At 40.7% G+C, this 22,382-nt stretch overlaps 4 protein-coding genes across 4 annotated transcripts; 2 read left to right on the forward strand and 2 right to left on the reverse strand.

Annotated features, from left to right (window-relative positions):
- Positions 1-317: 317 nt before the first annotated feature.
- On the reverse strand, positions 318-4,553 carry cacul1 (CDK2 associated cullin domain 1). The gene is made up of 8 exons (XM_035173001.2): positions 4,053-4,553; positions 3,695-3,821; positions 3,470-3,572; positions 3,283-3,378; positions 2,652-2,754; positions 2,433-2,522; positions 2,095-2,233; positions 318-1,626 (listed from the first exon to the last, which is right to left on the reverse strand). The coding sequence occupies exons 1-8, from the start codon at positions 4,384-4,386 to the stop codon at positions 1,587-1,589; spliced, it is 1,032 nt and encodes a 343-aa protein (XP_035028892.1). The 5' UTR covers positions 4,387-4,553; the 3' UTR covers positions 318-1,586.
- Positions 4,554-5,060: 507 nt separating this feature from the next.
- On the reverse strand, positions 5,061-11,239 carry sirt1 (sirtuin 1). The gene is given in 10 exon segments (XM_035173000.2): positions 5,061-6,499; positions 6,724-7,281; positions 7,382-7,565; positions 8,784-8,863; positions 8,958-9,105; positions 9,638-9,790; positions 9,906-10,141; positions 10,300-10,422; positions 10,764-11,187; positions 11,189-11,239. Coding segments are annotated over 10 exon segments (2,247 nt in total). The 3' UTR covers positions 5,061-6,209.
- Positions 11,240-12,501: 1,262 nt separating this feature from the next.
- Positions 12,502-15,520, forward strand: dnajc12 (DnaJ (Hsp40) homolog, subfamily C, member 12). Its single transcript, XM_035171721.1, has 5 exons — positions 12,502-12,848; positions 13,597-13,675; positions 13,970-14,109; positions 14,217-14,340; positions 15,076-15,520. Exons 1-5 carry the CDS (start codon positions 12,771-12,773, stop codon positions 15,156-15,158), a joined length of 504 nt encoding a protein of 167 aa, XP_035027612.1. The 5' UTR covers positions 12,502-12,770; the 3' UTR covers positions 15,159-15,520.
- A 4,117-nt stretch (positions 15,521-19,637) lies between these two features.
- LOC118118798 (cytochrome c oxidase subunit 5B, mitochondrial) lies at positions 19,638-21,237 on the forward strand. Its single transcript, XM_035172161.2, has 4 exons — positions 19,638-19,795; positions 20,375-20,445; positions 20,527-20,626; positions 21,024-21,237. The coding sequence occupies exons 1-4, from the start codon at positions 19,690-19,692 to the stop codon at positions 21,134-21,136; spliced, it is 390 nt and encodes a 129-aa protein (XP_035028052.1). The 5' UTR covers positions 19,638-19,689; the 3' UTR covers positions 21,137-21,237.
- Positions 21,238-22,382: the final 1,145 nt, after the last annotated feature.

The following is a 22,382-nucleotide window of genomic DNA, read 5'->3' on the forward strand; positions in this document are numbered from 1 at the left end:
GGTGGTAAAACATCCGGCAACAATTATCTTGATCCGAGGACTTTATGGTTTTTAGATAAAAAGATTTGTTCAACGGTTATTTGAAGCAGCATTGGAGCCAAGTAAAAATGTTTTCAGCTGTTTCAACGTGAAGATGAAGGATCTTGCTGCAGCAGGTTTAAGAAAAAGTGAGAGGAGTTTTATCACATACATGCACTGACTCTGTTCTTGTGCTTCATTACCTTCGTGATAATGCCTACTTATTGAAGGAAACATTTCTCAACATTCATATTTGAAATGTTGAATGGTGAAAAACAAAATCATCTCTGTGTCAAATGAAATGAATGAAATTTGTTTATTTGAAAGATGAGGAGAACCATCTCCAAGACCACAGATGGAAACAAAAAGCAAATCTGAGCATCTAGTTACACTTAAAACAGTGTTGGACCTTGTATCAAATACTTCTATTCAAGTAAAGCAAGAGCACTATGCAAAGAGGTCATGAACAGGCTACACGTGTTAGAAAAAATTTAATGCACAAGTATTCCAGACTCGGGTTTAAAACAATATTTGCATATGATTTGTTTAATTAAATCCTTGAAGCATCAGGTTCAGTATATTTACAGTTAATGGACGATTTTGGTGAGTTGTCAAAAAGAAAACTGAAGCACTATTAGAGAGTTCTCAAACACTATTGTGTGGCTGTCTACGCTTTCTGGCACTCTGTGTAAAGTCCTGGATGGGGATCCCTGCCACTCCTACATACACGGCTGAAACAAACCAGTCACATTTAACGTTAGAATCGGACTTACATCTTAACAAAAGGGTCAAAACTTGTTAGTATAAAAAACCTAAATGGCTCAGTGACTCAGACAGTATACAACATTAACAATGTCAGCTCGAATTCGATGCGTTATATATATACATATATATAAAAGAAAAAAAATAATAAGTACTGCAAATCCTCTTTGGCGTAACTGGAAAGTACAATCCGGTTTACCAACCCAGTAAAGGCAACATGAAGAAGAGAATCATAGTTGAGGTCAATGACTTAGTTCCCATTTCTTTCCTCACTCATTTTTGTGTTGACTGTAGACACTGGTAAACATGGGATTTGTAGTATTAACATAAGGACAGTATTATTAGCAGCAATAGAAAGTCTTGATTAGCCCAGTTTATAGAAATCGCACAAGACACTTCCATGTTAAAGGTTAGGAATGAGAAACCCTCCATCCAGCCTATCTGCTGTCAGGACATCTGATCCAACAGACACCATGAAGGCACTGTTCACATGAGGAAACAGTCTGAGGACACACGGCAACATCCCACAAATACTGAAGCTGGATGCATCATAGTCACAGAGGAAAGCACCATAATGGAAGTCTGTGTGCTTGTGTTTTCTTTTAGTGCAGGAAGATTAAGCTTCTGCTCAACAACTCAACATCATGTTCTCTTTGTTCTTCACAGTGTGGTGTGACCTTGAGTCGAGAGAGATGAAACTGACACATTGTTAACATTGTACCTAGTGCAGTGAGCCAACTTGTGATAAAGACATAGGAGGCACAGTAATCGTTCCGCAAACCCATGTGGCGACGCCGGTTCGGCTATCAGGAGTCCTCGCTGGCCCGCTTGCGAGACTGGTCCCCCCTGGAAAACAGGGAACAGTCCATTAGTGGTTTGAAGTAAAGTGCAATAACCAAAGCCGCCTTATATTAATGACTTGCGCCCCTGTCTGTTTGTTTGATTGTCAACCAGGAGAGAAGCAGAACTACTCAACTGATTTTCCTGAAACTTGGTAGAAAGATGGGATGTAGGCAAAGAAAGAAAGCTTTACATTTTGGCGTAGATCTGGACTGAGGGGTGGATCCAGGGATTTCTCTTCACTTTCTTTAATATTATGGGATAGGGGATTTTCTTTACATTTTCATAGATTTCCCAGTGAATAATTCATGGATCTTGATGAAACAAATCAGGCATATTTTGGGGACTGATGTCTTTTGACTGAATTCAAGGTGAATGTTGGGCCCAGGCGGAGGTTTGTGCTCTACTGATTCAAGCATTCAAGTTGAGACTGGGATCAGTTGATATGTGAAACTGAAGCCTTGGAAAACTAACCGTGGAAATCCGTTCATGGAGAGCTCCATCTGTAGCTTCTGGTCACGAGCAGCGTAGTCTGACAGCAGAGACTCCACAGCAGGAGGGTTGATTTGGGGAATAAACCCAGAGAAGAGAGCCGGGGCCAACTGGGCCCAATCTGCAGGGGGAACCAAACAATCTGTTACACAGAGGAGCAAGTGTAGAGTAGCTGATTCTGCTGGAGGAATAAATTGAGTTTTGTTTGCTGTAGTGGAGGCAAAAAGATTGCATTAGCGTGAAGCTTAAATGACATCAAAGCAAATACATACAAAATCTTTCTGGCAGCCTTACAGATACAAACAATGAACAATGCTCACCTGGTTGGAGGCTGTAGAGGCCATTCACTACACTGGCCATTGTAGATGGCTGCACTTTAAAGGGCATGGAATAGGCTTCAATGAGAAGAGCTAAACAAGAACCAAAAAAACCACATCACAAATATATCAGAACTCATTTGTTTACCAAGGTGCAGTTTCTTTACAGATTCACAAATACAAGCAAAGCCGTCAGGGCTACAAATGAAGTAGGACACTCACGCATCAGTGTGTTCACATGTTTTTCTGCAACGTGATCAGCAAACAGCTTCATCAGATCGTCTCTTAAGTCTCTGTTCAGCTTCGACTCGATGTAGAACTTGTTCTGAAAACATTAGATATGAAAAACATTGAGAAGCCGGCATATTAGTGGATATGGGTAACACTCTAAGGTGCGGAACAGAATGTTTATATCATAGTAGAGATGTCCAGCATAGGAAAGGCCTCTTATAGCTTCAGCTCGGGCATCGGTGAGTACTCAAATCTATGTACTGACCCAATACCACGTCTTTAAAATATATTAGTTTCACCCAGATAGAACTACAATTTTCTTTTCTCAGAAATACCTTCTTCTTAGCCATTCCAAGTAAAGAAGGCAAAGTGTACCATATGCAAGGCTTCAGTGTCGAGGGGTGGCACTAGTGTGACACCATGATACCAAGCATCACTTCCATCAAGCGTTAGTAGCTTCGAGCAGTCAAAATATGATATACAAGTTATTATCTTTTTAAATGCAATGTAATATGGATTGGTACTCGGTATCAGCTGATACACAAGAAAACTATGGTATTGGAACATATTATAGCCCAAATTATACATTTATATTTGTTGAATATATAAAAAAGATGCATACCAAGTACATAAACACAGGAACTATACACTGAAGAGAAGCTGTGTATTGGGTCAGTGCAACGTTGAAGGTCTCAATGAAGTCCTCAGGGGTGCTGGCCTGCAAAATAATAATAATAAATGTGTGAGTTCAATAAATCCTTACTGTATGTAACGCATATGATAATCTGCTTATGTTTGGATTGACTTACTTGTAGACGTGTGGAAACGTGTTGCAGATGACTTGTTATTTTTGACGTCAAATCGTTGTAGAGCAGCTCAGAGTGCTGCTGACACACACACTTGTAGATGTAACTAGGAAAACAAAGTGGGATAGAATCTTAACCCACGGCAGCTTTGTGGATCTCTACAGGAATCACACACTGTAGGAAAGGCCGCACGTGTAGCTCGGGTGTGCGTTTGTTCAAAGGTCTCACCTGTATATCTGTGCATAGGAAACAGAGATGTGGTCTGTGGGGTTCTGAATCAGCAGACGATCAATGGCCTTCTCCAGGTTTGGCCAGTGGTTTTTCCTGTAGTCCTCAACTGCCATGGCATTCAGGACTGTGAGCAAAGAGGGGAGATGCATGATGGGAAATGTACTGAAGTCTGGTCAAAGCCATCAGAAAACCGCACTGTGGGTGAAGACTCACTTTTAGGGTTAGGGTTTGGAATTAGGGGATGGATTTCTACTACGCTTCTCTACTGAGAATCAATGGAGGGTGATCAGTGTGTAGTGAGTGCAGAGTGACTACAGGACACCAGGCCCTGCTGTCTGTCCACAAGTCAACTTACGGAACTTGGAGGTAGAGTCGAGGGTGAATTTCCCCTCTACAGCCGGAGGCAGAGCCGCACAGTCGGTCTCGCTGACCTCGCTGCTCTCGCTCCCTGAATCCGAGTCCATGAACTTTGATCCCCCGGTGGTGGTGGTGGTGCTGCTGCTGCTGCCGGACCACTGCGTCCCTCGGCGGCTCCCCGCTTCTCCCCCACCCGGCACCGGCTGCGGGACCGGCGTAACATCCGACAGACGGCTGCTGAGATACGAGCGAGCTTTACCGCTGCCGCTCGCACAATAGTTGTGGTTGTGGTCGTCTTTCACGTCCAGACTGTCGTCCTCCATGGCCTCCATGTTCACAACAGGACCTGCGTGCCGAAGCCTGGCGTCACCAGGTGACAGAGAACATGTCGGATAGCAAAATACCGATAAAGAGAGGAACTGTCAGGCGCGTGTGGTTGTGTCCATCTCGGTGTTGCTGTTGTTGACTGATTTTCTTTACGACATGTCGTAACAGCGGACAGCTGACACAAAGCAGGGGGGCTGCTGGGAAATGTAGTTCCAAAGACTGTGCCGATGAATCAAGTTCTCAGGCCTCATTCATGTAAACAAGTGAATTGTGAATCTTAACGAACCGACTTTTAACCATAGGATGTTTGTAAGAATAAACAAAATTAATCAATAAATAACTAAATGTACAAAAATAATGTCTTTATATACAGTATGCTGTAAACAGATTGGCTTGATACTACACAAGTAGGACGCCCAGATAGTTACATCATACTTGATTTTTCTTTTTCAAAGGTATTAGTTAGTGACTAACATGAAATACTTAAATATTGCACTGTACTGCTGTTATAAGCCAGTTCTCTCTGAATGTGTCTTTGAACGCACCATAGTGGAAAGAGGAACTGTCATGGTGAGTTCACGGACACGAGGTGGCGCAATGTTCCCGTCTTCTTGACAGCACTGAGGACTTTTAACTGTGAACAGGTGTATTTGACACAACACAAATGATGAGTGCTCAGTGTTTTTCATCCTTGCTTTTACTGAGAACTCCAGAAGAAACAACTATAATGATGTAAAAATGTCTCATTTCCTCGAACCGTAAACAAAAGCATAACCTTGTAAATGGCATGTGAATGTTGGTGAAGACATTAGTCCAACACATTGGCTCAAACATGTCTCATCTACCAACAGGAAATCTTTACAGGCAGCAGACTCCTCCGAACGAAGAAGGAAACCGTTTAAACTTTATAGCCTATGAAAAAATGACAGAAGCAACACAGCCAGTTTTGTAAGGAGGAAATAAAAAGTGCCGCATTTCAATGTGAACACATTGAATATATTCCTAAGGCTTAATATGACAATGTAGTATAACTTTGTACAGATAAAATCATCTACTCTTTGATGAGTATGTCTCATATCAGAGTATAAAAATAAGAGGCTTGACCATAAAAAGTAGCTGCCACATATCTGAAGGAACACCGTGTCAATAGTTTGATTTTTTTTCCAAGATGACAGGTTAAACATACAAAGCTTATGATGAAGTAGGAGCGTGTGGATTAAGTGTTCTTTGGTCTAAAATTAAAGTACTGTTTTTCCCAGCATTCACCCACGTGAAAACAGCAGAGCTGAACTGCTTGTATTGCGAGTCAGACTATGACTTCAAATAAACCCTCTGATTTATGTATGTGTCTGAAACTCATAGTACCCACTAGTTAGCAGGCAGTAGGTTTACATATTTACATGTTTCCCAGTGGTAACATAACCAACTCTACAACACATCATTTGATTACAGTTGACGTCTACGGACTGAGATTGACATGTCTTTGCTTGTAATTACTGCCATTTAGGAAATAAAGCTTGATCTAGTGTTGCATCTGTGGTATGCTGCGGTAGATGAGAGCATCAGCTAAATTTAGCACATGGAAAGAAAACCTTGAAGACAAAACAAACCACAACTACTGCATTCTATTTAGTAAGTAGCATACAGTATGAGGTTTCAGACACAATGCATGGGACCAAACAGGGCAGAGAAAAAAAAAAAAAAACTTGATGCATAATCACACAAAGTTGTCACACAATTTCAACTTTATGAAAAATAATAAGATAAAGTCAAAAATATACGAAACATATATAGACAATTAGTGGTTTGTTGACTATGTACTTTACATTTAAAGGTGGGTGGTGCTTGGAGTCTTTTCAGAAGTATTGTCTGTCTGCACACTCGGTTTGGCCTTGTTGGCTATTGTGTGTTCTATTGTGTCTCTGAGGCACGTCTCGCCATCCGCTGCTAGTGTGTCGGACTCCTCTGGCTCGCTGTCTTCTTCCACCTCGTCAGCGCTGCATTCAGACTCGTCACTGTCGCTGCCACACGAGCTCGACGTCTCATCCTCAGAGTCGGAGTAAACCTCGGCGCCGTGGAAGACATAGTGATTTGGTGTTTGAAACAGGTACTCGCCTGCTGTGGGAGACAATACAATTTACTGATGTGAAATCAATATTGAAAGAAAATCTACCATTGTCTATCTAGCTTCCATCTACTCAGTCGTAGGCATTTATATTTATTTGGATTGTAGCATGTATCTGAACAATGAATGAGGGAAAAAAAGATACTAAATATATGTAAAAGTATTTGTATGAAGTTTGGTAAATACTCTGGTCTCTCTACCATGGTCTAATGCTTACTCTCAAGGCGTTTGCTGATTGGACTTCTGTTGATTCGACTCATCCAGCATCGTCTTCGATACTCAAGGCTGGAGGTTTGGTTTTTCACATCAGCGGCCTCCTCTTTTGGTGTGTCTTCTGCTGGTAACTCTGACGACTCAGCCGTCTCCTCACTGGGAGGAGACGACTCAGCCATCTCCTCACTGGGAGACTGAGAATTTGGACAAGGCTCTGGAGGTGTAACATTATTATGAGCGGTCTCTGTGACATTCAGACTTTCTGTCTCCTCTGAAGGCTTAATTGCTGAGTCTGTGCTGTGCTGCCTCTGCTCCTCCTGAGCTGCGTCGCTGGAAGCAGGCAAGGCCTCGCTTGGTGGCTGTTCGGGTAGCCGAGGGGGTTTCTCTGTGATCTCAGTGAGTCTTACAGTGTTGAAGCAGAGCTGCTCAAAGTCTCCAGCCAGTCGATGACAGAGCTCATTGACAATGACATCACAGTCCCCAAGCAGCTCCACATCAAAGTTGAGGTGAGGCAGCTGTTCCCTATTGATCAAGACCTGAGGCACTTCATGAGGAATGGAGTCTGAGGAGGATAAATAGGAATCAGTTATAGATTGTATTCTCAGATTTACTGGTTATTGCGTGCACCTTACAGAAAATGTATTTATCTGATGAAAACGTACTTGGGATGAGGGCAACTGGTCGGACTTTAAGAGAAGAACCGATGACAATCAGGAGATCGACCTCATCTTTATCCTGCTTCATGGCTCTGTGGAACATTTCTGGAAGATTCTCGCCAAAGAAGACGATGTCAGGTTTCATGATGGCCAGTGGAATATCTGGACACCTTGGACAATGAGGGACAACCTGCAAGAATAATTTATTTTATCAGCAACAGGCCAAATTCCATTCTTACTCGGGTACGGGTCGCATATCTATAAAATCCACAGTACTAGCTAATGTCTTCAAAGTCAGGTGTACCGCCCTGACTTTACTTCCACTATTGACTCATACAGTTTTATAGTGATGGGTGATGTTAAATCTTTCAGGAGAGATGTCCGTGCACTGTATATCTCATTTTATTCTTTTCGTCTGAGGTTATAAATAGTCAGTTTGACGTGGAGCTGACCACCTGGATGTCTTGTTTTCAAGTGTGTGCATGACATTACACCCAAATTGCAAAATAAAAAAAACAATTCACATGTACCGTCTCACAACTGCAGATATCTAGTTATGCAAACAGATATGGTATTTGACATTTGCTGCTGCAACTACTGCTGCCCAATAAGATGGAATTTAATGACATTTCAAATTTGATTGAGGATTATCTGGCCCACTACACGCATTATTTAAAGCATGTTAATGAGGATGGACAACCTGCCTGAAACACCTCTCTATAATTTAATTAACACCACAAACTTAAAAATGACTACAGAGACGATGATTGATGCTTATAAATCACAATGTTTAAAATGCACCATGTTTGGATATGAAAAATGACACTCAAAGAGATCATAATATATATTTAGGAAATCAACATGTCTTTTTGATGTAATAATATTATTCTTTTATTATATCATATTTTTTTTTACTGAAGAGAAAGTGATTTCTCAAGTTTTTTTAACATCACAGCTAGAGCCCATAACTTGTTTGACAGGTCGAACAAGTTATAACTGTAAACTGTAAAAAGGGTTAGCTCATTTTAAGTTTTATATCTTAAATTGCTCCTTCTGATCATCTTCAACCCTGGAATGGCTCAGTGTTGCATCAGTTTTAAAAACCATTGCTTGACTTCACAGATCTGTTTCTGAGGCCAAAAAAAAGGATTCACTATTTTCTGCATTATCTCTGAAATGTAAGATGTTACTTCTGGGCAACACGGTGTGTTGTGGATTTTTCCTCAATGGTACCTTTTTTGTTGTAATTATGGCAGAAGTTGCTTAAAATGCAGTGTATGTTACGGATGTGAAGATATGTGGGAAATACTTTATTGAAACTGAAGTGTCTTGTGACTTTTATGATGCAGTTTCCAATAATACTGAATGTGAATATGTTATACTGGATGATTTTGTAATAAATAAATACCTGGTTAAAGATGTCTTCCCTTATAGCCTCACAATCCACTGTGTGTTTACAGACGAGACAGGATGCAGTTGCGAACGACCCTGAAATAAAAGACACATTAATGGTCTTTCACCAACAACCTGGAGAGAAATACATAGAAAAAAGGCAGGATTCGAGATGAACAGCTTCACTTACCATGACACTGGATAATCCGCTGAACTCCAGCCACTTGTTCTAATGTGTCGATGTTTTGTGTGTAGTTGCGCAGAAGCTTCCCTCGCTTGTCAAGCATAGATATGAATTTATGACAGGGTGAAGGCTGGAACTGACCAGGGTAGATCTCCTGTACGAAAGAGGATGCATTGAAATAAGTTTACTATAGTCATGTATATCAATCCTTTTCTACACTGTCTTTTTAAATCTTTTTAATATTTATAGCCTAAATAAGTTTAGTCTTAGAACAACAAAAATGCCCTTTAACTTGAAACAAATATAACTATAGCTCAATGGATGAAGAACAATTCCTGCTCACTGACACAAAGTTTAACCTTTTGAGAGCCGATTATTCTGGATTTTCAAAACCCTCAGATGTTCTTTCCAACGAACATTTGTAAAATAATATCATAGATTTAAGGTAAACAACAACATTTTCAGCTGTTTCAGTAGCTTATTTCCCTGTATGTAACAAAACCCTGTGAAATAATAAAATGAGTGTGCAGATCCAAGTGAGTGTAAACTGACATATTCATGAATAAATCTGCACCAACATGAAAAGATTTAATTGAGCATATTAAGTTTTGAATGCTTAACTTCGTACCCCTGGATCTTTTGTCAGTGGCAATCAAATCATGGGTAAATGGACACAATGTACAAACCTTAGCAAACTTGAAAAACGGTCTTGGGTCCCGTCTGAAGTATTCAATGTCAAACATAGCTTGAGGGTCTGGAAGATCGGGGAAATCTACAGCGAGCCGGGCATAAATACCATCTCTGGAGCGAAAGTCCGGTATTCCACATGAAACAGATACCTGCACAAAAAGCATAAAAGCATGCTGATTTAATAGCATGGACACTGAAACTACACATTAAAAACACATTGTATTATAAATAGTACAGCTGTAGAATACTACAATTAACACATACCCCAGCACCAGTCAGCACAAGGATCCTTTTACTTTCATGTAGTAGCCTAACCACATCTTCCAAGGTGTTAATGTCCTTCCGCTTCTTTCTTTTTGGAGGTTCTGAGATGTTGATGATGATCTGCCACAGTGTCATGTCGTCTAAATCTGGTGGGAGCACAGTCTCGGGAAGCAAATCCCTCAGAATGGTCCTGGGATCGGTGTCTCTGATGTGTTGCTGGATGAAGCTGTATGAACCTGGGCAAGAATACAACATCTCAGCGTCACTTGTGCTCAACATGTACATATTGTACCACTACCTGTAGATACAATGCGGTTTGCAGAGTTTCTCCAGTGGAAGAAGATGCTGCAGGGAAGGTTCATTTGCTAAATGCTTCACAGATTCATGGAGTTACCTATCTGCGGTTGAGGGGTCCAGTCGCTGGAGCTTGCATGTGAGGATCTGTCATCTTCGTCGTTGTTGTGGTCCGGTGTGACAGCCAGACCGTTCGAGGGGAAATCAGCGTGCTCGTGAAAATCTGAGCACACAGAAATTCGGGCGAATTAACTCATAAAATCTAAGATAAGTGGTGTCGAACGTTAACTTCAGAGGACGTTAGTATGGAAACGGCTAATAAATGCTAAGCTGCTAACAAAGTTTAGAAAGGGAATAAGTTTGTTCATTAGTTTTCTCTCTGTCAGAAATGACTCAAAAAGTCAAAGTGTTGGTCAAGAGAAGAACTCGCCTCTCAACATTCACATATTCTACTTTATACCGTGAACTTCTCGGGAGTGTTCCACGTTAAGCTAACTCGCCGGTGAAGTTGGTCAAACAAGCTGATGTTGAGTCGCTGAAATAAGAAACGTAGTGTTGTCTCACCAGCTCCCTCCTCTGTAGTCCCCAGCACCGCGCTGTGGTCGAGCCTCACGGCGGGTCTGTGCTGCTCGGGGAGCACCAGTCCATTGTTGTCTCCGCCTAGCGCCGCCGCCGGGGCCTGCTCTGCTTCTACCGCCATCACCGGCTTCGCTTCCTTCTCTGCTGGCTGCGGACAATTCACCGCCGCCTCCAAGCTCTCTGTGCCCGCGGAAACACACGATAATTGGTCCACGTCGGCGCCTTTCAGTCCGCAGTCGGTTCCCGGACTCATTTTGGATCTTTTCGCGGCAGGTTCGTCCATTTCGGAGGCGCTCGAAAGGCCCGTTCCGAGGCTGCTCTCACCGTCCGCCATCTTCAGCCGCAGAGCCGCTGAGCCTTCCTCCCGGACAGCTGGCTCATTTGCATAGAGCACGTGACCCGCTCTCCACCAATCGTGACGGCCGGAACGTCCCTGGGTGACGTCGATGACGTAAAACCATAACAAAAATATTGCTGCCTTCAAAGACCGTCCGGTCAATTTCATTTAAAGGAGAAACGGAGCCAGAGAGCCCCCTCTGCTTTAGACCTACTCACCAGAAATTCACAACATTTTTGAGTATTGGCTGGTTTAAGAGGGAGAGAGAGAGAGAGAGAGAGAATGAGATACTGAGCGGGTCTATTGGCCTGCTCAGTATGAAGTATGGTGAAATCGTTCATCTTTGCAACTATCTAAAACATCAAATATTCCTTTGATCTTTGACCACTGACACTGTCACTCGTTCCTTTGATGAAGGCTCCCATTGACTCCCATTCAAATTTTTTCCCGCTGTTTCAAAAGTCAGATCAAACCATTCCCGACCAAGCCGCAAGTTCTGATGTATTTTTTTGTGCATGTGCAACAAAGCCATTGTACAAAAACAATAAGCCCTATCTCTGAAATTAAAAAAAACATGAGAATCCCAAGACTTTTCCGAACGCACAGATATATTTTTATTGGTGAGTTAAGAAATGTGACCGTGGGAGCGAGTTACAAACGTATGACTTCAATGCTCCTTCAGGAAATTTTCTCTCAAAATTTACATTAAAGTCAATGGACAAAAAATCAGACCAACTTCTGCTTTAGACCTCATAGAGCCAAAAGTTTAGGTCTGAAAGGTTTCATAAAGACATTTCTGCGAAGCTAATCCGTTGTATGACAATCATGTATGACAACCTCCATTTGTGGCTTTGAGAGCAGTTTAGGCACAGAAAAAATGGCTGAAATCAGTCATTTTCTCACTCGTTCCTTTGATGTATGCTCCCATCGACTCCCATTAAAAAAATTCCACAGTTTTTCGGAATTTACGAATGGTGTTTTGCCAAACAACCGTTTGGCAAAAGTCGTAGAACACCATTCCTGACCACGTTCTGATGTAGTTTTTGTGCATGTGCGACAAAAAGCGGGAGGAGTACGCTGTCGAAATTTGAATAATAAGAAGAAGTATTGAGAATAATAATATATGTGCAATCCATTGCATTACTGCACACATCATTAAAATAAAATAAGTCAGCTACATGAGAAATTAATGTAATACTAAACTAAAGTGCTAGTAAATAGTATTGATAATACGAATGAGTAATATTACACACGATATTGAACATAATATGAATATTACACATGAATAGTAACATCAATCTATCACAATGTCAAGCTTGTGTTTTCTAATTATTTAAACTTGCTCTATGCCATTGTTTCATTCCTCTCGCGAATCCGCGAAAGTGGGACTTTGAGCTGGGCACTTGAACGCACCACACGTCATATGGTTAAAAGGACAGCTCATTTTTCTCCACAACTCAGGGGAGAATTGAACACTTTTAATGTTTCTCCACCTGTCACGTAGCTCTAGCTGACAAAACAATAACAAGCTACACTTTGGCAAAATCACCAGTGAGTCAGCAGCAGGGTCAGGAGCCTATTAGTCACACAAGCTGTGATTCAGGGTGGAAGACAAGCTGCTCCGTTAGAAAACACACATTTCCACCAACACACTTATGGAGGCTGTGTTGAACTGCAAACCAGAGGACCTGGAGGATTACTACGGGTTACTGGGCTGCGACGAGCTGTCCTCGGTAAGTTCTGGCTGGTTGGTGGGTGGGTCTGGGCTCAGACTATTTTCTGGGTGACATAATAATGATGGTTCTAGATGTACAAACCAAAACATACGTGGTGTATGAGTTGGTAAATACAATGCTGGATGGACCCAAGCGACCGGCCACATGTGTGATACTGTACCAAACTGATCATGGATTGTGTAAACGCCAGAGAGTAGTCTGAACCCACAGAGACCTGTTGATGCTCCAGGAGAAGAGAAGGAACTCATGCGTCATCAATTGTTGAACAATTACAGTATGAGTCATTCATATTTCACTCTTCACCATGTGTAGGGACATGTAAAGCACGCACGGCAGTATATTTAGAATCATATAGTTATCAATGCAAGGTCTGACTGGAGCAGCATATATGATGACGACGTCAGTGCAGCCTAATTGTGATGATGATGACGATGATGACGATGATGATGACGATGATGATGATGATATTCATTCATTAAAAATGTTGTTGGCAACACTAAGAACGAAGCTTGTGTCATATGAAGTTAATGGTGCTACAAAATAAAAGGATCAATATACTTTTCAATAAAGCATAAAAAAGACCAGTCTCCTTTACATGTTTTATGTACAAAATTGGTTTGAATTCTTCAATTCTGAAAGTGAAAACTGTCCCTCCAAAATAGAATAAGTGACTGATTCCTGAAGTTGAAATGTTGACATTGGCAAAAGATCATTAAATGTATTTGTTTATTTTGTCCCCTTTCAGACTGAACAAATTCTAAATGAATACAAGATCCGAGCCTTGGCGTGCCACCCAGACAAACACCTAGACAACCCGAGAGCAGGTAAATCATGTTTGTGGAACGTGCTGTACCACACTGGCGTGTATTCAAAAGGAATTTATCAAATTCATACAAATAAATGGAACGCTTTGCATAGCCGGAAATGTGATTTGTAGACAAGAAGTAACCAACTTTAAAAACAAAAATGTTAATACCTTCTTTAATTATGTTTTTTTTATCATTGTATCTCACTTTTCTTACTTAGACCACAAATGCCTCTTTAGTTTCTGTCTTCATTTCAAAGGAGATAATGTTAATGGAATCTACTTGCCCTGATATTTTCTTTCTTTATGACAGTGGCAGATTTCCAAAAACTACAAGAGGCCAAAGAGGTTTTATGCAATGAAACCAAAAGGAAGAACTATGACCTGTGGAAAAGAAGTGGGGTTACGATTTCATTCCACGACTGGCAAGCCTTGAATGACTCTGTGAAAACTGTATGTAATGTCTTTTCTTTGGGACAGATTTACTTTAAAATACTGATATATATAAAATCTATATAACAAGAATTCCCACTGATATGATTGGTCCCCCATTTTTTCAGTCAATGCACTGGGCTGTGAGAAATAAGAAGGAACCGATGCTGGAGGCCTCAAAAGCAGAAAAGCCCGTCACTCCCCAAGCAGAGGACGTTCACTGTGAGCAGGAAGCAGCAGGGGTCTCCTCAAGTAAGTCACATTTCAAAATGTTCTCAAAGCATTAGACAGAAAAGAAACCCAAATGTGTTTTTATTCATAATACTTGAAGTGCAAAGTAGCACATTGAATAAAGTGAAAATACAGGTGTTGAAGTGGCCATTTAGGGCATAGATAACCTGGATTTAAACAGTAGCTTTCTAACATATTTATTTTCTGTACTTTAAGAATTCAGATTCCCTCTGGCTATGCAGGACTGATACCTACATACATGCTAATACATTTCATTCAGTTTTGCACATTGGTGCAGAGGGTTGCATTCATACCTGCAGCTTTTGCTCCAATGGACTGATTTTAACTTGGTTCAGAGACAAAATCCTGTTTTTTTATTCATTTAATCTTTGTTTAATCAGACAGTCTCATTTAGATTATAAATCAAAGAACAGGGGACATTCACAATCAAGTAATACCACTCAAAAATATAACTATTACTAGTATTTCAATTAAATATAAAATGTCCATGTGTAAAGGGTCACATTAAATGAAATGATTTCTATCATGTTGATCTACTGTGAATAAATTAAAATAACTTGAAAGTGATTAAATGAATTGTGTTTAATGTTCAAATGTATGTATACGTTTACTATATTTAATGAAATCACTCTAGGTTTTCACTATAGGTTTTCACTATAGGTTTTATACCTAAGAATTAGGTGTTTGTACACCATGTCCAATGAAACTAACAGACTCTCTCTCATCACTGTGCAGGTGATTACTGCCATCGGCGTTTCCGTTGGGCTGCTGACTCTCCATCCATTCTCCTGCAGAAGTTCAGAAACTATGAAATCTAAATATATCAACAGCTCACTTATATTTTAATGTGTTTGTGCCTTATTGTACTCACGTGTTGACTTGGGACCCTGTTCACTGTGATGTCACTGTTTGTGAATATGGTCTGGATCTAATTCCACTAAACTTGCAGGAAATCATTAACTCTAAATGTGTCTTGTTGCATATCTGTCGTAAATCTGATGTTGGGTATTGTCTTCTGTGATTATGTGAGTAATGTATGTTGTTATATGTCTTGCTGCTGATTATATTCATTCACACACAGTAGATGAATATGTTTATGGCTGATACTGATGTAATGTGTATGTTTGTGTTGCAGTTGGGTTCATAATGTTGGAAACATAAAACTGAAACATGTCACGTACAGTTGTGTGTATTACTTAATTACTAAAATCATTATTTCTAATGGTATTAGAACATCCTGTTTGCTACTAGTGTGCATCTGCATGGCATCATTACACCTAACTGTGATTTTCAGTTGAACTATAGGACCACAAACTTCCACCTTTAGTAACTCTGAACTCTATGAGTTAATACTTAGAAATAATTCAAAGCATCTCAAACCTTTGCTCTAATCATAAAATGAGTCAATGAATCTAATGAAATGGAAACTGTATTCCAAATGTTAAGTGTCAGAGGTCAATTAAATGAATTGTTTCCATTACTTACTGTATCAGTGATTCATTGTAAGGATCATTTAAGCATCGGTCTCAAAGTTAACTGTACTGCAAATGGTCTTAAATCTATAAAGGCTTGTTCTTTTTTTGAAAAAAATAAAAGTAGTTTAGTGGCTTCAAGGGCCTTGAAGAAATCAGAGATTACGTTGAACTAACCCACTATCACCACCATTAAAATACAATACAATATAATTGTATTATTTTAGTTAGTTACCAATATTATCTTCATCATGTTCTACATTTGAGCATCAGACAGGCTACACAGAAATACCATCCATCCGTCCTTAGTGCAGCTTATCGTTTTGGGTTGCCAGGGATTGGAGCCAATTATACACTGAAAGTACACCCACACACTGTAGACTGTGCAGCACTGCAGGGCGTGTGGACCTATAGTTGGGCAAATAAACTCAACAGCACTTTCTCATTCAAATGGTTACAACACCAGTCACCATTACTACCGATCTTTATGTTTATTTGATTTTTTTCAAATACACTTACATCTGCTTTACCATAATTTTTACAGGCTATGTTAGTCTAATACACAACTTAGTATAGCGTCAGTTATTTATCTTTGAATCTGTATTTATATTTGGCCTCAATGCTCTGCCTCGGTTACCTGTGTCTTTCAATCACCTTATACTTCGAATATTTGTATTTTAAATATCTCCATTAGCACATAGTGCATTTTAATTTCCCCACTATGGGACTAATAAAGGATTATCTTATCTTATACTTCTTTACAGTGACAGCTTTGTAGTAGTTCTGGTGGCGAGACTTTCATCTCACTGCAGTGAACTTATTCTTGACTCATTTTGGCCATTTATTATTCTTAAGCTCATCAGGTGGTTTACTGTTTTGTTTGCTACTGGATGCCTTTGTTTCCACCGGCATCAATAAACTATCTATCTATCTATCTATCTATCTATCTATCTATCTATCTATCTATCTATCTATCAGTCCATCTGTCTATCTAACTATCTAACTATCTAACTATATATATATACATCCATCAACCTATCTATCCATCTATCTATCATGCATGAACCTCACCACCAGGTGTCACTAGCCTGCTTGCTGACGTCACTGCTGTAGAAGCTAAAAGCCCATAGAGAACACTCAGTTCTCGCCGGGTGCGGTGGCGCGCGCCTGTAATCCAAGTTACTGGGAGGCTGAGGCTGGCGGATCGTTTGAGCTCAGGAGCTCTGAGCTGCAGCGGACTATGCCGATCGGGTGTCCGCACTAAGTTCGGTATCGATATGGTGCTCCTGGGGGAGCCCGGGACCACCAGGTCGTCTAAGGAGGGGTGCATCGGCCCAGGCCGGAGACGGAGCAGGTCAAAGCCCCCGTGCCGCTCAGTAGTGGGATCGCGCCTGTGAATAGACGCTGTAGTGCAGCCTGAGTAATACAGCGAAACTCAGTCTTTTTTGACCGTTTTCACTCAACTCTATACAACGGCGACCTGTACCGTGTGTTTACGTGACTCCACAGCAGCTGTTAACGTTTCTTTATGTTTCCTGTTTTCATGGAGTAGTATCAGAAAGCATGGTCTCCACACTGCCTCCACCTGGAGGAGAGGAGCAACGACCTCCACACACACACCAACACCAGCCATCACAACACACAGCAAGGAGGGTGCGGCAGTAAAACAGAAACTGAAAGCCTCAAACAAATTCAAAATCATTTCAGGAAACGTTCATCTCATATTCTACAGTAACATTTTGAGAATAGCATTGTAGCAGCTCTAACATCAACCCTTTTTAAAATAATATTTAATTTAATTTTAGAAAATTCTGTGGGTTCTCTGTGGATTTTATACTTGGTTGGTATTAGTGGGTCTAATGTGTCTCAGAGGTTAGCTGATTGTTTGTTTTTCTAAAACTTGTATAAAATGTTAAACAATTAGGGCTTGAAGCATTAAAATACACCAGCGCATATCAGTTTGTGACGATACACGTTGTTATATTTTAATGCTTCAAGCCTATTGAAATAGAGGCCTTTTACATTTTTCAAACCACTTTGAGTGCCTAGACCAGGATTCTTCACGCCATTATTTTTGGACATAAGTTTTCCTCTAATTCTTCGACATCTATTCCCTTCCATGAGCACCAGTGGTTTGAGGGACCCCACGTCCTGTATAAAATGTTGTTGGTCATTCAAATAAAAAGGATTATATAGACTTGATCTAATGCCATCACTGACTGCCTTCCAGTGTCCGTGTCACACATACTGACAAACTCAGTGTTTTCTGAAACGCACCCTTTTCTCTGTGTTTTATTTTCACTGCATTTAATTTAAAGCTGCTACTATAGTTGAAAACAAACTATAGTGTATATCAGTTTGAAGAATATAAGAATATAATTTTCATTGTTACAGCAGCATATAGTGAAAACGAGGTTGAGTAGAGAGCAAGTGAATGCTTCAAAAGAGAATAACAAAACACATTCAAATGAAAATATAATAGAAAATAGTGTGTTCAGTTATAAAAAAAACATTTGATATGAAATATTCTTTACATGAGGAATCCAGAACAGTAATAACATCAAGAACAATTATAATCAGTGAATAGCATGCTAACAGGGCTCTGACTGCCTGATAGTGTGTGTGTGTCTGCTACAGATGCTCAGGTCTGCCTTTGTAACAGCTAATTAAAGAGCCTTGAATATCTAAGGGGTCAATCATAAACACAGACTTGTCAGGACTGATAAGCCTCATGGGGACCAAAACCCAGTCCTAATAAGACAAAATAATATTTCTGAGGCCCTGGTTAAGGTTGGGGGTAAGATGTGAGTTGTGGTTAGGGTTAGGTATAAATTAGTCGAGGTTAAGGTTAGAGTTAATGATAGGCTGTCCACAATGATTGGAAGTCAATCAAGTCCCAAAAAACTGAGTGAGGACATTTGGTAAAAGTTGGGGTATTTGACCAGTCCTCATAACTTCAGAAGGCTGTTTAAGGATGAAGACATCAACAACAACAACCAGTCTGACAGAGTTTAAATATGATGGTAACACTACTGCTCCTGGTCTCTCGCTCTCTCTCTCTTCTCTCCCCTCTTTTCCACCCACCTCTCTTCTCTTCCCCTATTTTCTCCACTCACTCCAACCGGCCGAGGCAGAAGGGTCTGGTTCTGCTAGACGTTTCTTCCAGTTAATGAGGGAGCTTTTTCTCTCCACAGTCACCAAAGTACTTGTTCATTGTGGGGACTGTTTGGTTTCTCTATTTTTAGGTCTCAACCTCAATATGTTATGATTTGGCGCATAAAATTGAATTGAATACCTTTTACCATTCGTTTTTTTGCCATGTATTTTGTGAAGCACTTTGTAACATTATTTAGATACCTGCTATACAAAAAGGTTATAATTATTATTATGGTTTTAGTGTTAGGTTAATAAACATTAGGTTAGGTTTACGGTAGGGGCAAGGCTTTTAGTTTTGATTGTTAAGTTTAGGGTAAGGGGCTGGGTAAGTATTTAATCAGTTATTAATTAGTATTAGTTAATGAGTGTCCTCACAACTATAGAAAGACAAGAATATATGTGTGAGTTTGTGTGTGAATTTCGAAGAACAAAATAAAAAGAGATAATGAAAAACATTTTCTATAAATACAATGAGAAGTGTGAGTCAATAAAACAAAAAATGAATGTGAGGAAATAACGTTTCTCTATCTTTATAGCGCTCAGCAGTATTTCCCACCTGTTCCTCTTTGCGCCGTCTGCTCATTGGTTAGCGCAGCCGCGTCTCCTCTGTGATTGGTCCGGGCGCCTGTCACTCAGACGGTTGCTGGGGTCATTTCAGTCCATCTGACAGCTGACCCCGCCCTAGAGTCAGTGTGGGTACCTGCGCGTGCGGAGCGGGATCATGGCGGGACGTCTTCTTCACCGGGCCTGGACAACATCACTGCGGATCAGGAGCAACGTGGCGGTCAGGCCGATACACCGAGCCGCTGCCCTGGCCTCAGAGAGAGGTACGAGTCGAGGAAATGAAATTGTGACAGCAGCAGACAGTGGAGCAAAAGAGAAAGTGACACGGGTCTCAAGTGTAGGAGGTCATGTGAGGTGAAGTATGGCGGAACAAAGCAGTATTTTTAGTTCACTGTACGGTCTGCAGTGTTAAAACGCTTCATCGCGCTCTAAGTCTGACTTGTTACTGCCCAACATGTGCTTTAGTTATTAAAGAGGTTAAAGATCATGGGATTTTATCACATGATATTAATTCACAGTGAAAGTATGTGTTGTTTGTGGTGTCTTTACGTGCTGTGAGGTTGTTACATGTCAGTGTGTTCCTCTGTGTGACTATGAATCCAGTAATGAAGGTCATTTGGACTTCAACTTGAGCACAGGCCTTTTTTTTTATTGACCCACCTCCTTTGGTTTGATGCCAGTATCCTGATAGGGGAGAGTGTGCTGTGCATGTGGGTGGAGTCCATTGCAGACGTGCAGCTTTACTGGCATCCAACTGCAGGGACAATCGCACTGTAATAATGCACCAAAGCACATCTATGTGTTTTGTATTGATGGAACCCTCTGCCGTGTTTGTTTTTCAGGAATACCAACAGATGAGGAGCAGGCCACTGGACTGGAGCGACGCATCCTGATGGCCCTTAAAGAGGGAAAGGTAGGCAGCTCTTCACACTCACACACAACTGCAGTGGGTTTAATCTGACATGTACTAACTGTCTTTAAATATAAACGACAGGATCCCTACAGTATACTGAAGCCCACATACTACCCAGGCACCAAGGAAGACCCTCAGATCGTGCCATGCACTGGGAACAAGAGGCTGGTGGGCTGTATTTGTAAGTTATGTATATTTAACACAAGAATGTCACTCAGAAGAGCGCATACCTCCGCCAAGGATCAACCGTCCCCCTATGAAATTTATTTCATCTGCACCAAATTGCACACACTCATAAATATCAGTCCCCTAAACATGGCAGATTTTTTTTTCAAGAGCCGTTAATTATTCTATGTGAAATCAAGGAAAATATTTTAAAAAACGGCCTATTTTGATATGCAAAAGAAGTTTTTGGGGGGTTTGCTCCACATACTTTCATGGTTGAGTAGTTTTTGCATCATCCTGCTAAGAAACAAGCAAGCGCTGACAAAAACATCACCTCCTTGGCAGAGTTAATAAGTCTAATTTATTAATTCTCATGTCTATATTACAAAGCAGGTGTTTTGTATTCTCTGCAGGTGAGGAAGACAACACTGCGATTGTGTGGTTCTGGGTTCATGAGGGAACTCCCCAGCGCTGTCCTTCCTGTGGCACCCACTATAAGCTGATGCATCAGGACTTGCCTCATTGAAACTTAAAATGCAGAAATGGGACACAGAACTGTCCATGTTTGCCTTCTTCATGTGCATATCATTTAACATATACAGTTGATCATTAAAATGTAAAGCTGAAGTGAACTGTCTGGATAGAAATCTGTTGTCACATAAAGAACAGACCAACATTCATTATGCTTTGACAAAGGACAGAAAGCTAAACTGAGCCTTTTACGACCCTGAGGTCGTGTGAAATGTTCTACACATCGGTGTATGTGCTTTCATCTACTGTGCCTGTTCCTGCTTCTTTAGCACCGGACAATCAGCGATCAAATGTCCACTTTCATGGCCGTAGAAACAAGCACGCTTATCACGGGAAACTGGCGCCTGGCGACTGGCACTTAGGACTCCGGGGTGATTTTGTCTTTCACATAGAACCGCCCCATCATGGGACACAGATGAGGAAAACACATTCTTATGTGTCAAGGCAAATTCATCGGCCAACACGGCTGCTCGCGATAAGGTCGACACCTTTTGCTCATTTAAGTACACCACAATATTTTCAGGCAAGCATTTCTTAAACTCCTCAAGTAGCACAAGTTCCCACAACTGAACAAAATCCTTAGTTTCAGTAGCCTGACAGCATTTATCAAATATTGTGCTCTTTCCATGTGCAAACTCACCATAAATTTGGTTGACAGTTTTTTTTACAGTTCCTACATTTCTGGCGATAAGCCTCAGGAACTAACTCATATGCACGGAGAACGGTAGATTTTACCACCTCATAATCTAGGTTCTGGTCTAGAGTAAGACTATTACAGACTTCCTGCGCTTTACCTACTAGTTTGCACTGCAACAATATTAGCCACACATCCTTAGGCCAGCGTAAAGCAGATGCAATACGCTCAAATGCACAAAAGTAGTAATCTACCTATGTTTCTCTAAGGTAGTAGTAGTAGAGGTTGTACAATTATTGATATTTCATACAGTGAATGATTCATTTTCAGCTATCATATTTGAATTCCATAGTAAAGCTTGCTGGACTCATCCTCTGAGGATTTATTGTCTTTCCAGTGTTTAAGTTGGTATATTACATTGCATTTAAAAAGTTAATTGTTCTGAGGTAAAATTACTTTTAATAGTATTTCCAAATGCTTGATCCATCCATCCGTTATCTATACCACTTATCCTTTTGAGGGTCACAGGGGGAGCTGGGGCCAATCCCAGCTGACATTGGATGTGGGGCGTGGTACACCATGGACAGGTCGCCAGAGAACCAACATT

The sequence above is a fragment of the Hippoglossus stenolepis genome, chromosome 12, assembly GCF_022539355.2.
Source record: "Hippoglossus stenolepis isolate QCI-W04-F060 chromosome 12, HSTE1.2, whole genome shotgun sequence".
Classification (NCBI taxonomy): Eukaryota; Metazoa; Chordata; class Actinopteri; order Pleuronectiformes; family Pleuronectidae; genus Hippoglossus; species Hippoglossus stenolepis.